The sequence below is a fragment of the Neodiprion fabricii genome, chromosome 2 (assembly GCF_021155785.1).
Source record: "Neodiprion fabricii isolate iyNeoFabr1 chromosome 2, iyNeoFabr1.1, whole genome shotgun sequence".
NCBI lineage: Eukaryota > Metazoa > Arthropoda > Insecta > Hymenoptera > Diprionidae > Neodiprion > Neodiprion fabricii.
Genome location: NC_060240.1, coordinates 31,075,493 through 31,092,174, shown reverse-complemented (window position 1 = coordinate 31,092,174; position 16,682 = coordinate 31,075,493). Strand labels below are relative to the sequence as shown.

At 39.6% G+C, this 16,682-nt stretch overlaps 1 protein-coding gene across 3 annotated transcripts in view; it reads left to right on the top strand.

Moving 5' to 3' along the window:
• The window catches only part of LOC124176683 (leucine-rich repeats and immunoglobulin-like domains protein 1), a 308,596-nt gene that overhangs the window by 266,775 nt on the left and 25,139 nt on the right, over positions 1-16,682 (top strand). Inside the window, exon 1 of one of the 3 annotated variants that reach the window (XM_046558262.1) lies at positions 4,431-4,731. The exons of the other annotated variants lie outside the window; for them this stretch is intronic. Within the exon in view, the coding sequence (XP_046414218.1) occupies positions 4,642-4,731 (90 nt within the window). The 5' untranslated portion in view covers positions 4,431-4,641. Of the gene's footprint in view, positions 1-4,430; positions 4,732-16,682 lie in introns of those variants that run through there. 3 annotated transcript variants of the gene reach the window in all.

Below are 16,682 nucleotides of genomic sequence, written 5' to 3'. Positions count from 1 at the left end.
CGTAAAGCTTCCTTCGTACCTGCTTCAGGTAAACGTACCTGCGATTATGCCTTACATAACACGCCGCAGGTACGAACATGCAGATTTGTCCGCCCGGCCAGGTAGAACGCTACCTATATATATATATATATATATATACTTTTTACTTTGAGGGAAACTCGGTTGAAAAAATGTTATTATTCTTCGAACTCCTCAAAATTCCAGGATGTTCGTTTTATCTTTACAAATCGTACGGAAATGTATCACGCGAAAACTTTTTTTCTGTGGTGAACCTCCGACGTTTTATTGCGGTTTGAGTCTGTTCTCGCCTTTTCATTATTGCAAGCTGCACCTAGACATCCTGTTTCGATGAACGAACGATCAACGCGAGGAAATATTATACACGGTATCCTTGTTTACCGGCTTCCGTCGAATTGTGTCCCATTTCACGGTTTTGGATCGAGTGACGAATGAGGAATCAAACAGTCGGGGAGGAATCGTCTCCCAAAAAATTTATGATTGATGGGTGCCCACCCATATATACATATATATATACATATAATATATATATATTGTGCCAACGGTACGGTGCCAAAAAGTAGGACGAAAGAAGCTTTTAACCTATACCAGAAAAAAAATCCCATTCATATCACTTCCTTTTCGGTCCCGAACGAATCTCGTATTTCTCAAAATAATATTTTTGAAATCTCACTCGTAGATCCTGAAAACAACGAGCGAAAAATTAATCGATTTTGAAAATATGAATTTGTGAGTTACCGTTTTCGTTCAATCGAATTCTCGAACAAGATATAGTTTAGTAATCAGACGGTCAAACCGCAGTGAAATAACACGAGGATTACGCTTACGTATAAATAATTAAAACCGGGTATCACTGCAGGCATTTGATTGTGCGAAAGCTGAGAGAGAAAGAGGAAAAGGGAGATGGACATAAAGCCGGACGGCTAATCTATCCGCGGTCAGCTCGTAAAGTGATCCGCAAATTTCATTATGAACGCGGCGTAACAATGACGATCGGTTATATAGATGTGGGTGGGTTGGTACCCACACTTTAAGTCGGTGTGTTAAACAGCTATATGTGGGCGTGTAATGACGTCACGAACGTTAACTAACCAGCCTCAGCTCTCTTAAACTCCCTTCTTCTTCTTCTTCTTCTTCTTCTTCTTCGTCTTCTCTCATCCGGCGTTATCGCCGCTGGCCAATATAGCTACCTGAACGATAGTGTCTCGGAGCCGCGCCGTAAAGAGGAAACTTGATAACTGAAACCCTTTGATCCATCTATCTCGAGCCATACCTCGGTGCCCTTTAATTTCCTCAGGACTCTGTCCTCGAGCACGAAGTAAAAATATGAACGATAAATTGAGCTAAATACTTTTCGACGAATAGAGCCATCAGCCGCCACGTGTATCGCGAGATTAAAAACATCTCTGGTCCTCGCGGTCAGTTTGACCCTCTCGATCAATCGTCGTCATTATCGCAATGTCTGTTATGTCTTTCATACAAGATCGTTGCATAATTTTCAAAGTCAAAGCAGTCAAGTTTTGTCGAAGATTGATTTATACAATACGATTAAAAATTCAGAGATATTATAACGTAATAATGAAAATTGTTACGGGTAACACGAATTGAACCGAAACGCGATAAGCAGTCCGTGCGATGCACCTTTAGTCGAATAATTTTTCGACAAATCCGTATCTTCGGGTCAAAGGTTCACCCTCGGAAGGATTCGAGGGGAATTCGTTATCCGCAAGGGCCTTAGAGAGCCCCGTTTAAGCGCGTCTTAGCATACTAAGGCGAAGTTGTATTAAAATTCAAGGTACGACGGTGGTTTTACGTGCATGCGAATGCTTCGGAGCTGCAGTATCCTTGCTGCTCGTTCCGTTCTGTCACGTGTTTACCTGCAACGGTGCTCTCGGGGTATTAGAGATGTAAATAAATCTGTCCAAGTACAGTAATAATAGGTGTACCTGCAGCCACGTGGATTAGGATAGTTAGACGCGGGGAAAGGGGGTCCCCGCTTTTATCGTGGGAAAGAGAAAAATTCTACCACGGTGCACGGAACATGCATGCGTGGATGCCCTGGCATGGAACCGGCAACGATCATACGCGATATTAAATAGAAGATATCGCCGGATCTCGTCTCGTTATAAAGCACGATCTTCCAGGAGCTTTGTTGCGGGCCGTATTTTTCTTATTTCAAAGAAACACGTCCATCCGATAAGTGTATTCATAGATTTAGACGAAGGGGGGCTGTTTTCTCGTGCCTTTGTACCTTTTTACATCTCGGTCATACGTACACGCTATCCGTTGTACGATGGAAGTAACGTCGGTCAAGCAAAGTCTGGTAAAGTACAGTTTCGAACGTGTCAATTTTTTTTTTTTTTCCTTCGTTTGATTTTTTTTTATTCATTTTCCTTCTCTTTAGGCGTGTAGTGCTGCATTTATTACAGACATGAGTACCTACGAGCCTAAATTCGAGCCGGAAACCAAGAACCCCCGGTAATACGAATCAAAGGTGAAAAGAAACCGGATTGACGCAGGTGCGTGTATACTTTCGGCTTTGTACGCGTGAATTCATGCGTATATTCGTTATTTACCGCGATTGCATTGCGGTGGTGCTCATAATTGAGCTCAAGCATTCATGGGAGAGGACTGATCGTCAGAGGAGAATAAAAAATAACTCGAGATACTCGAGTACGGAGAATATAGGAGAACATTCATTAAATTTGAGCTGAGCTGTCACAGTTATTTCTCACTTACCTTCATTGGTTATACGAAAATTCAAATTCGATAACTCTCAACTATTCGTGAATTACTGAAAAAGTTAAATGGAGGAAATAAAATACCCGCTTAGACGTTGATTTTACGATACTAAGCTAATCAGAAAGCCGCAATTCAATATTTCTGGTGCAATTATAAATCGGTTGTCCGTAAAGTTTTCCCTCAATCTGATTTAGAGATCAGTAGGTATGAGAAAAATTCGATAAACTTTACACATAGAAAATTGATAAACGAACAAGAAAAATTCGAATAGGTATCGCCAAATCCGTGGAACCCATCAAGAAGCGAGAAACAAAATTGCATCGATACGGGATAAAAATTATCAACAGGTGGGGGAAAAGAAACTGTGGAGAGATCGAAAAATCGAAGGGTCACAATATCGAGTATCTTAAAATCGCCAAAATCTTTAATTTCGTAGAATGTTGCTGGCGATGCATTTTTGTTCGTTCCGACGATTTTGTATAGATTCTGACTTTCCATATTCCGACGCTTTCTACATTTTTTACTAGATTTTCTCCGCAGTCAGAGAGTTTCTTGTACATTACCAATTTCCCATACTTACTTTGACTTTCTACGGTTTAAGGGAGAAAATGTTCTACCGCAAAATGAATTGACGGTTAAGAACAGATTAAACTTGAAAAACGGATAGAGCTAAAGATGTGAAGATAAGTCGGTTGAATTTTTGTAATCCGCACAGGCAAAAATCCAACTGACTTATAACACTTGACTCGTTTATCTACCCACATTTCAATATTAATTTTTCTTCCAACGGTGGATTAATCGTGCGACGAAACTCGTTTAAAATAATCCGGGCAAACAGATTCTCGCGTCTTTGACAATTCCACATCGGGATCGTTTTACTTTCTAATATTTCTTCATCCCCACCCCCACCCTCGACAGTACAACCCTACAGCAGACGGCTTAAGTGCGTCGGACGGATTGCGACGGGGGTGCCAAAGGGCGTCGCAGCGCGGATCGGCGGGAGGGGGAAGGCGGTACTTTTGACGGCGGCTAGTCGGGGGGATGGATGTTTAGTGCGGAGCCGATCCGCCGGCGGCGCCACCGAGCCGCGTCCCGAGTGGTGGGGGAGGAGAGACGGGCGTCGCGACGTCGAGGGACAGTTAGTCGACACCGAGGCGCGTCAGGGAGAGGAGGTCGCGCGTTTACGATAGGATTTGAGTAAAATCGCGTAGCGTAAAGTGTGACAGTGGAAGGCGTGTTGTTTCCCCGAACCACGAAAGGCGGAGGAATTCTCGCGAGCGAGATTAAGAAGTCGAGGAGACGACGATAAGCCGGTTAAAGAAGAAGGGAGCGATAACGAAGCGATATGTGGCACCGTTACCAAATTCCCCTGCTCACTCTTCGTCTCGACGTTGTTGAATAGCATCGCGGTGATTTTTAGTCATCCGCGCGTCGGTGATCACGAGAAAAATCTTGACCAAAATGCGGTGATTGTTAATGAAATCGGTTAATCGCGGAGGATTTTGGCGGTGTTACACCGTCACCGAAAAAATACAAGAAAACATCTGGATAAAATTTCGATGTGACAACTGTGTGTATTATACTCGTGGTTTTTTTTTCACACCTGTGCTGTTATCGTCGGTCGTTTGATTCTTAATTTAATCTTTTCGTTTTTCTTCTTTCTTTTTTTTTTTAATTCAGTTTCTTTATCGTTGATGTGGGGGAGGGGGGGGGAAAGGTTCGGTTCTTACCGGGAGAGAATTTATAAATGGTTATAAAGTGAAGGAGTTGGTTTGACAATAAAGGAGGTCGACGGACGAGTCGAAGAATCCTTATCTCCTTTCTTTATTTACTTTTTTTTTCATATCTTTTCTTTGGTTTCGTTTCGTTTTCGGAGTGAACATGACTCGGACAGGTGATAGTGACGCCCCTGAGGATACCCTGGGCTTAAAACGAGGCTGCTGCGATATTTCGCGACCCGGAATATCAACGGTGAGTCGAGAGTTCCGAGTTCACGGTTTATTTGTTACTTATTTTTTTTTTTTTGAACTTTTACTTCCTTATTATTACTCTACACCTGGATATGCTGACCGAGTGTTCGTCGCATTCCGGCTGTTGAAGAAGGAGGGAATGAAAAATAATTATTACAATCAAACCGTGCATTTATATATATAAGTGAAAAATTCTCATACCGTCTGTTATGCAAATAATGTAGAGCGACAATACAACTGCACATCTATCCACTCGTCTCTGCAAACGCAACAACGCGGAACTAATCGGATGTAAGCGTTGTCTTTTCAGTTCCAGCTACTCGTTTCAAGCCTTCCTAAGATCGTCGATAAAATCACCAGAATTAAGTAGCCAAGTTTCGTCAAGTTAGATTTTTCTTCTTTTTACTTGCTCTCAAGGTCATAGATATTACATCATTTCGAGAATGAAAAATATGCTCACCATCGTACGATGTCGTTATTTTTCAATCCACGCATAGAATATTTTAAATGTCACGTTATATTGATTGAAATCGTATAAATTAACCAGATTTATGTTGCGAAAGAAAGAAGGAGAGAGAGAGAGAGAGAGAGAGAGAGAGAGAGAGAGAGAGAGAGAGAGAGAGAGAGAGAGAGAGAAAAACTGTTAATTGCAAAACTTGCAGCTGTACCTGCTTATCTTGGCAATAAGAATACGTCTTATAACTAGTATGAAAAGATTCCATTGCAATAATTACCCGGAATGTTGTAGCGGTGTGTTTATAAGTTGCCGACTACGCGTCTGTCGTTTAATCACTGATTTATCATTATTCTCTTTAATTTGACCCAGTGCTCTTGAACTCTTCGTTGCGTTGCTCAACGATTGCTACTTTTGCGATGTGCAAGTTGCGCGAGCCGTGTATAGTTCTTTTTTAACTCCGCACATGACGTAAACTCTTTCTTTGCCGAAGCAATATTCTCACGTTGAATTACGCAAGGTTTAATTAATCTTAGATGCGTGTAGCGCTCTTCTATACCGACACAAATATATGTATAATTTTATTCCGCAGAGATTGCGTCAACTTCCGGCAGTTTTGCCGAAGAAAGAGTACGGTACACGTTCACGCGCATACTTCCGGTTCTGATTTAAAGTAGGTATGTGACCGAAACTTCCTTGCGGCAATTTTGCGAGGAGGAAAAAAACTGTTGAGCCTCGTGCAAACTATAAATAATTCAATCCACACGGCGTACCTACAAGTGCCTCGGACTACTCGAACTCTGTACGAATTATCAGACGAGTTTAGCAGTCGAGACCGGAAGTGGAAGGCGTCAACGAATGCGTGAACTAGGATGAAACGCTTTGAGCGGAAGGAAGGCTTTTCTCCTATCTTATTTTCAATTCTCGTAACCCGTCGTTGCGTCGTTATTCGCGGAAGGTACACGTCTGAGTAATTCGTGAGTTAATTGCTACCGAGATTCCCTTCTTCTGGAAGATCAAAGTCCGTAACAGGTTTACGTAAAACTTTTGCGAAAGAAACAATACGCATGGTATGTTATACGTATAAAATTGCACTTATTCAACGTTGGAAGAAAAGTAAATATTATCTTGAAAGAATACTTCCGCGTCTTACTTTTTCTTTGATCCTGTTCTCCCCCACAGTCCTCGATTTTGTGGAATAATATATTAAGATGTAAAAATTTCTCCAGCGATTAGAGGGTTGCGTCATCGTTGCTATTTTTTGTTAATACTTGCAACGTGAACAACGCTTTGGTCTGGTCCTCTTGATTTCGAAGGAAACACGGAAACGGAATTTTTTCTGTCTAGATCTTCCTAATTCGTCTTGTTCTTAAAGTATAAAGGATATAGACGATACGTATTCGCTTTTAAATTTTCATACGCCGCAAACGACGTTTTTTATACCCACATCGTTATATCAAACGAGGTTGAAATTCGTAAGGTTATCGTAACGAAAGATTAGACAAAAAAAAATAAAATCTTCCCAATTTTAGAGTAACTGAAAAAGCTGAATTTTTAAGACATGAGTATGTGTTGATTTATTATACGATTTGCGAATTTCACACAGTTGAAAAATTCGCGAAATCACGGTTTTCTTCAATATGCATAGTTTACAATAACGTTACTAACTTCAAGGTGATTGTATCAATCAGTTGAAAAACAAAGCATATAATAAACCTTACCAACTCCAACGTCATGACGAGCTGCGGAATTCCTTTGGTATCATGTTTTTGCCGCTGCTTACTGGCTCTTTCGACCGAAACCGATAACGAGAAGAACCGCTTAACGATACAAATCGAATTAATCTGCGACAGTCAACGAAGTGAGGCGGATCATCGGAATCTTCGTATCGCTCCAGTCATCGCAGCTTCTGTGATTATATCCATGCAGCTACGAAAGGAACGCTTAAAGAAAGGAAATTTGTTGCCGTTGTAATCTATGATCTACGATCAATGACCATCGAAGAAAAATCTGAGTCGTTTTATACCTTCGCCGCATCAGCGTTCCAAGCTTGGCGATATTCGCCATTGATGTCAGCGTTTATTATATTACGGTTCGCGATATAAGTTTTTTTTTTTTTTATCGGCAAGCTCACGTTCGCCCACCTGCAGCTTTTGTGCTTTCTGTGAGAAAATTATGAACATCGTTCGGAGATTTGAGCACGTAGTAAGTTCTTGTATTTCTAATCCTTGACCTTCACTATGCATTGAACAATAAAACGTCGCCACTCAATTTTGCTCTTTTTCTCAATTTTGAATTCGAATATCCGTTCGTGTATTTCTGGTTATTCGTCGTTGATCTAACAACCATAACTCGACTCGATGAAAACTGACACCCGAAGTAACACTTTCGAGTTTGCCGAACAATTTGCCGGTCTGACCGGAAGACAAAAACCTTGCAGAAAATTGGTCCGATCGATCAACCGACGAAGCGAGATCACGGAACGTGATGCAGGTGTCGTGAAAATCGAAAAGTAATGCAATTGGCTTTGTGCATTATTACTTTGCCGGTTCGACAACGAGTATCTACCTGTAATATGCATAGGTACGCAGGTATACTATAGCTACGAACCTGACAACAACGAAGCGTACCAGTGACGCAATAAACCGGTATCGCCGCTTTTATTTCGTTTCGATTGTTGCTCAAGGATGATCCCCCTCGCTCTTTTATCCCCTGCCTCTGAACACAGGCTGAATCTCGTTCACCGTTCTTGCACGCACTCCGACTGACTGAGCGACTGACTTACTGACTAATCTCGCGTAGTTAATTTCCATTCGTTTAAATACCATCCTGTGTGTGTGAGTGTCAAACAGCTGCGCAATATGCTCTTGCAGTGTGTTAAGAGTAATGATGAATCGTGCGAAAAAAAGTGGTATGTCAAGAGAGTCGAGAAATGGAAAAAAATAAGGAGCTAAACATTGACAGTCTTGTTATTTAATTATGCAATAATCAAGTCGATCGCTGTGCGTTTATTCCGTGCCGCGCGTTGTTAAATTTAAAAACGGAATTCAATTTTTTTGTTAAATGTCGTAGGTGTATATCTGCGAACCGTTTCGGTATTCGTTCGAGTATTTGAATTCCGTACAACTTATAAATTCACTGCAAAATTATAATGACGTACGAAATACTCGTGCAGAAGGTTATTTTTTATAATTTTTTTTTTTTTTTTTTTTTTTACTTTTATGCCGAGATTTTAACGAATATCTTTAACTCGAGCAATGGCAATTATTTCTAGAACAAAACATGGTTGGTGAATTATATCTCTATTCGAACAGAGATGCGCGTCTGTGTTTGACAGCGACCATGAGACCACGTCACAACTAATTTCAGTCGGTTGGCAGGCGCGCAAAGACCGATGGTGCATGTCCGTTGAATAAATAACGTCTTAATTAGTAATTGACGAATTCGACGGTGTTCAATGTTCTCTCTGTGAGGCCTTGGCGGTCTGGATTGACCACTTTTCGGGTGCCAAGACTCATAAGCTGTTGTCCGGAACAGCCCAAACATCGTACTTAGGTCGAAAAAATGTAAAGAATAATTTTTATCGAAACTGGCTGATCTTGCGTGGATTTTGTCGTCACGAATCAGCTTGAAATGGTCTCAAGATTTGAATACTGTCCGGAACAGCGCAATCGTCGTAAGGTGAGTGTATCGGATACCTGACCCTTTTTGGTTGTATCTGTTAGATTCTTAGTTCTAAAATTATCAAAAAATAAGTTGGTAGTGTCTCAACCTCTAGCAATCGGCTTTAGTCGTCGAAAAATTCACGATCTCTGCCGTCAATTTTTAATTTTGGAAAATAAAAGGGTCAATAATTTGGTCGAAACGTGTCAATAACTTATCTTACAATTAGAACGGAAAAATCCTATAATTCGGTTCAAATCTCTACTGCGCGCCTCTCTATGACTCTCTCTCTCTCCTCTCTCGCTCTCTCGCGCTCTCGCTTTCTTCCCATCCCAATTCTAACCGACTTTTCGCGTGTGCCTAATCACTCTGGTCGCCTTGCGTTACTCTCGGCTGCAGCTAACTTAAGTCCAAAACCGCGATTCAACCTTTCTAAGCTCCCTCCCTCGCTCCTTCAAATCTTCGTCCGTTCGTCTGGAAAATGGTACACGCGAGTCACGCCACGATTGCATGCTCTTACCTATATAAATGCACTTATGTGGATGTACAAAGTGGTGGTACCTACATATTTGAAGCGTACACGTGACCAATTTACAATGCTTCTCTCTTTTTTACTCACAACGTATGTATATTTATGGATTTGCCTCGATGTGTGTGAACGTACCATGCCGATATGCATGATTCGTCCTATAATGCCAACCGCTTATGGAATCTATACGCTACTTTATGAAAATATCGCGTATATATATATATATATATATATATATATACACACCACCTTTTTTTTATTCCTGCGAATATTGTGTCATGACTCTAAGTTTAGAAACTCTGCGTGAGTTACCTTACGTGTTTTGCCATTTTTGAGAGCATATGCAAACGATACGCAAATGTCACAGCTGTACTCGATTCTGCGTATTTAAATACAAAAATTTAAATGTCAGTTTACCCGTTAGAATAATATTTTTTTTGTCAGACTCACTTTACTATGAAAATAACGCGTCAGGCGAATCCTGTAACGCCGGTCGAATAGAAATCGTTATCAAAACGTTTGGCATTTACAATTACATTGTATGTACAGACATCAATGAATCAATATATTACAAGTAAAGTTCACTGAACTTTTGTGTCCTTTTCTTTCTTAATATGTTTCTTCGGAAGCTGTGCGTGTATATTGACGAAACGACTCGAAGATTGTCGCGAAAAAAAAAAAAAAAGTCTCCCTGCATGATAAATGAAAGTATAGGGAACAAACCCTAGATACGATACATTTTTTTTTCTTCTTCTTTTCTGCAATAATATTTAAAAGATTTGGAATTTTTTTCTTCCTCACCTCTCATTACGCCTCGCCATAGTTGTAATATTCGCGGTATCTATCTCTCAAGAATGGGTTGGTTTGTATTTTCGCTTTTCGAGAAATACAACCCTTTATTCCCTCACTCTCCTATGTTTTTCGGCTGCTTTGAAATGGTATAATATGGATGGGGTGCGAAACAAGACGCAGAAATATCAACGTGACATATTTTACGCGGCAATTTTCTCTTCTCCAACCCCTCCCCCCCTCCACAACCCTTCGCCGAAACACTTTGCATATCTTTTATATTATTTAAGACTTATTGAATAATTAATAGATCTCCGTATTCCGAAAGCCCGCAGCAGCGGAGTCGACGGCGATAAATCAAGTCCGCAGCAAAGACTTTCCTTGTAGGCATGTTGTTCAAACACAAAAGTTTGAGGCTTTAAACAACACAGTCGTGGCTCTCCCTCTACAGGGGGATGCTTTCAACAATTTCATCAACGTGTCACCCCCCACTCTATACGTGTATGATTAGCTATACGTATAACACGTCTACGGTCACGTCTATCTACGCACAGACGCACACACACGCGTGTGTATGATGAAGTATACGTTCGCGCGTATTACGACGAGACAAAGTTTTCCTTTCAGGCTTCTTAACTCTCCTTTTCCTCCTCATCCCCCCCTCCATTTCTCTCTCTCTCTCTCTCTCTCTCTCTTTCGCCATGTCAATTGACTCAATTTGTTTTCTCTTGAGAAACTTGGCGAGGCGGGCAGATAAACTTTACGCCCTTCACCCATACGTACGTTAACAATTACGCAGACTTGCATTGGCGTGCGTATATGGATATAACGTGTCGTACCTGTAATCACCAGCCTCATAGCCTGCAACTTGTAAATTACCCGTAACTCCCGCCATACAACGCCCGCGTTCTACTACCTTCGTAATTATAGTTAATACTCGTGATAAGGTTATAATTGTACGTGATGTATTTTATTTATTTATTTTTTTCTTCATTTTCTCTTCCGTCTTTATAATATCACTCGCATGAAGTTTCAATCAATTATTTCAATCATTCTCGCCAAGGCGGATATATTGTCCGTATATTTACCGCCTTTATGGGTTCGATCAGTCACCCGCATCATGCGTGTCGTCGTCGTATCTCATGTGTCACAGTTCTGTAAGATATATGAGCGTATATTAGCACTATTTATAGAATATACAGCCACGATAAGACGTATAAGCTCAGCTTGCACGTCGTTTACAGAAATCGTCGCGTTGCAAAGTTTAGTTTTCTCCTGTTTCTTAGGAGAGAGAAAAAAAAAATTGCGTAAAAACGACGCATTCTCCGAAGCAAACATCCAAATTTTCCGCTAATTAATCTGAATGGCCATGGGATTTAATGTGGCAAAATGTATCCTCGTAAATGTCGAGTCTCGTTTTTGTTTTACTTTCTTTCCTTTCTTTCGATTATCTATAACAGACTATGAAAATAAATGGTGTTGATTGACGAAGGTAAAAATGAAATTCGGACTTTTCCATAACCTGAAGAAATTTAAAAATATGGAATCGTCTTATTATTATTATTATTATTGTCGTCGTTCTTGTCGTTTCTATTGTTGATAATAATATTATTATTTTTAATTTATATGATAGGGAAAAAATCGATTCATTCTTGTTGCTCTGCATAGTACAAAGTCGGTGACGTAACAACAACAAGAACAATTCCGTTAGTACGGTTACACGAGGTACGTTATATTTGTATGTACCCATGCAGACATTGAGGCTGCAGAGCGCCGGTAAAATGGTCACCAATAATACATCATTCCTCTCTCTGTGACCCAGTTATTATTATATGAGTGATCGTGCGCTCTCCGACTGCCTTGCTTGCCACGCTGCGAGCCTCCAAGAGCAACAGCTTGGCGCCACGCAGCATCCACGCTACATATACCGTATACTTAGTAGTTACACACAGAAACGACTGATGCTTCTTTCGAGGAGGTGAATGCGATTCTCCATTCAACGAAACCACGACTCCTTGTACCTTCGTAATGCTGCGCGTATTCATATTTCATATAATTCAATAATATTTCAGTGATATCGGTTCTAGTGTTAAATTGGTTGGAGAAAAAAATTTTACACGCGTAGAAGAGATATTTGGAATACCGGTAAACTTTAGTCTTTTTATTTATTTTTTTTTTTTTCTTTCATTTAATTGAATTTGTGTTTTTGTTCTCTTCGATTCGAGTTCTCTAATGAGAAAAACTTTTACATTGTTTGTTCATTTTTTGTCCCTTTTTTTCTCTTACACCTTGTCTCTCTCTCTCTCCCTCCCTCCCACCCTCCCTCTCTCTACCTATCTTTCTTGTTTCTCCCGTTTCATTTTTCAACGAAGGAATTATTTGTTTTCACAAGTTGCGGACGGAAGATTTATTACATACTGCGCGTTCTCAAGACCAGAAATGTATTTTAAACAAACCTGCTCGCTCATCCAGGAAACATTCTGATGCTGCTGCTGGTGCAGCAATCTGACACAAAGCAAATGATTCAGAGTTTCGTAACTATAATGGCACGCAACCTGTGGTAATATAACCTATACCTATATTAGTGCGAATTAACAACGCGGAAATGAATTTATCCACGTATGTAACAGTCCATATATATATATATTACATACGTGCCTACATACCCGTATATCTGATTGCGCGATGCAGCTACGCATAGATCCGGTTAAAAAATAATCATTCTTTACCGATTAGGAAACATGCAGGATGACTTGTACGCATTTTTTTACGAAGCATACCTACATCCATCAATCGGAGACAATTGTTGCTGACGCTTCGAAACGAGATTCAATTTCAAATTTGAATTGATCAAAACGATGCTCGTAAAAGGAAAGATGGTTGAATGACGATGGTGTTGATTAACTGCGTAAGCATTGAATACCCCGATGATTGATCGAAACGTTGATAAAACGTGTGAAAATTATTAATCGTAATACTGAAAATAACACGTATGACAATACACACACACATATATATATGTATATAAATATATATAAATGTATGCATATGATCGTTGTGTAAGGTTTATTCTCGGATGTAGCAAGTAGCAGCAGCAACATTGCGGTTTGTATAACAGGCGGATGTCGGAAGGTAGTTTTTGGGATTTAGGGATTCGGGGTCCGGATTCCAAAATATCTGGTCTTTCCGCAGTTGTCGATTTTTTTTTTTTTTTTTTTTTTTTGCTATTTTCCATCATTTCGGGACGAATACATGTTTAATTCTTCTCATTCTCTTGCTTCTTTTCTTTCAATTTTATTTCATCCGGCACATAACACATTATTATATTCCTTCTCCTCTTCTTGTTATTCAACGATGCTCGTTTCGTGCCCGTGGGGCCGGCTGTGGGACACACGCGGAATCCGTATACCATTCAGCACGAGATGATAATAATAAAAGGAACGGAGAGGCGAGAGGAAAAGCTTGTTGGCTGCGGGGGAATTGTGGCGGTGCCACGGCATCTCGCCTCCTGCAGTGTTTAATCCTTGAACGAAGTCACATAACCCTATATATAGGCGTGTGTATATACATATACATACATATATATATATATATACACAATATATATAGGAGATAGCCACCGCTGGTTTATTATATTAAATTTTAAGCACTTTGAAAAGGATTAACGACACCGTTGTTCTTTTACACCGTACCTAACGTTCTATCTTCATAAGTCACGGCTAACCCTACCTCGTATACGTATACATACCGACGTACATTACGTGTATAATATGTATATTACTGCAATATATATATATATATATATATAAGTTATTCAGTGATAAATATTTAAATTTTTCAGCTGCGTATATACACTCGAGTGATAAAAGTTTTAACCGCATATATCTTTTTTCTCTTTATCTTTCTTTTATTTTTCATGTTTTAATATTTCTTTTTTTCGTCTGTATTACAGAATAATGGCGGAGCTTTTATTTTATCGTTATAAGAGTTGGTTTGATTCTCGAGGTAGCGAAATTCATACCATAGGTTTTCTGTACTGCAATAATTGTTAAAAACGTGAAATGTTAACAATGTTAGGTCATTGGAACAAGGAATTAATTGCGCGCAATATCGTACAGTTTTCTGTCAAATTTTCTAAGGAATCGTAGATAAACATACGCCAAATTTCAATGCACACTTTTGTTGCTGACTCAAAGCGTAAAGTGAAGAAATGAATGAAACTAAAATAAAAGAATGAAAATATGAATGGTGTCTGGAATAGTGAAAAAATTATCTCGATATCCCTACGTTCGATTCTAGCTACTATGTAATTGGTAATTTGTTTATTTTTCATCTTCTACTAATTCGGTTTGCGGTTCTTGATCTAGCTGACGATCTGATTTTCCAAATAATTGAGCTATTATTACCTTTAAAGTAATAATTTTTATAATTTGAAAGTCGCTGGTGTTAAATATTTGCTTAAAAACCAATACTTTCATATTAAAGAACAATGTGTTTTAAAGAAATCGCAACGCTGCAGTGAAGAATATGTTTTTATCGGGTACAAACGTCGACGTTATAAACGCAGCGTACAACTTGATAGGGATTTTCTTCGAAAGTTTCTGTAATTCTTTTTCCCCTCTTAACTATTCCTTTTCTCTTTTTACAATTGTATCGTTCATGTATCAATTACCACTGCAAGAATCGTGTAAAAATGTGAAAGCAAGTCATAAAGACGAAATTGTGTGACAGTAAAGAAGCAAAAAAAAAAAATAAAAATTGCAGTCACACCGCCGCGCACCTCTAACACATCGACTGTATACTCATTAGCGTCTTTTCCCCCACTGTGTTAACAACACACCCGACACCGCTTTCGTAATCGACTGCACACACGTTGATGATGAAAAGTTCCTTCAACAGCTTCGCTTGATGCTGCAAGGTCGTTGGTTAGTTAGCCGGTTTTTCCACTCCTTATCCATTTTTTTTTCGTTTTCATTGTTATTTCTCGCTTACGCAACTTTACGCACAATTCACACAGTGGCTGGAGACGTGTTCTGTTTCTTTCTTGTTCATTTTTGAGGATTTGCGATCGTATTTGTGTAAATACCTCGAGTACCGTTTGTGCTACAAAACCGGTAGATTCGACCCAATGAAACTGTTAGATTGATTTTATTATATATTATATATAATAGTTTATATATGTGTGTTCGTGTGTATTTTAACATAAACCATGCGGTCGGTGGTACGTAATGGTGATCGTGTTCAGCGATGCGGTAGCAAATTACTGTCAATCGAACGCAGCAGCCAGTGAAATATCCTTTTCCGGTACGAGGAGATTCAAACTCGGGCAAATGAACGTCGTCACACCTAAATGAACCGAGAACTGTCGAATAAATGTACAAAAAACCGGACAGACGACGCCCCGTCCTTCTTTCTCCCTCGTTCTAGTCGCCTATTTCGAACCTCCTCCTCATCTCTCTCAAGGCTTCGCTCTTTTTTTCCCACAGGCTGTAAACCACCGTTCTCACGACTTGAATTTCACCTTTTTTCCCGTGTGTCCCTTGATTCTTTTGCGCACCTGAAACCTCCTTTTCGAGTTCTTCCTTCTTCATCTTCTTCTTCTTATTCTTCTTATTTTTCTTCCTTCTCCTTTTTCTACTTCGTCGCGTAGCAGGTATAGTAATTATACAAGGTGGATCGCGTCGCACGGATGAAAGAATTCCCAGTTATATTTTTCAAACTCGAACTTACGATGCTCTTTTTTTTTTTATTCTTCCTATGCCTTTATCTTAACATCGCTTCTTCCTCTTGCTCGGAAATAATTCAGGTGGGTATATGCAGATTTTGACTCATGGTTGGGCATCAACGATTCAGTGATAACAGGGCAATCAATTCTCACAGTCTAATTATTCTTAATTGGTATTACCGTTAAACCGGGTTGTCTTCTTCTTCCCTTTTATCTTTGTCATTTTTCTTTTCTCATCTGTTGCTCTTTTTTTTCACCCCCGCCTCCTCTGCTTCTTTTATCATTGAAAACGTGCGATAATTTAATTATAACCGTGGATTCCTGTGGAACTTGTATGTATATATATGTGTATGTATACATATGTATACATATACATATACATATATATTATATATATTTGACGGATATGTTAATTTAATTATAACGCCTCCCTCCTCGCCTAATTATTATACAGCTCATTGTGAGATGCGGAACCTCTTTATCGCTGCCTCTTCCTCGCTTCCTCCCGTCTCGATCTCCGATTTTCCTGTAACTTTATTCTCGAATTGTGATTAAAAAAGATCATCCCATAACTTGAAATTCAGCTTATCAATTTCATTCCCCGCGCATGTTTGTCGCGTGATCATGTCTGGTAATAAAAATAGGGTGTTCCTGAGTTTTCGAACATACGATTCGAGCACTGTATTTGCAGAAATTAACCGACGGAATCATCGACAACGACAGATGTCCGCTGAGTGTGTGTCCTTTAGAAGTACGGAGAATACTTTCCACAAATTTTCGCGTAAACACGCA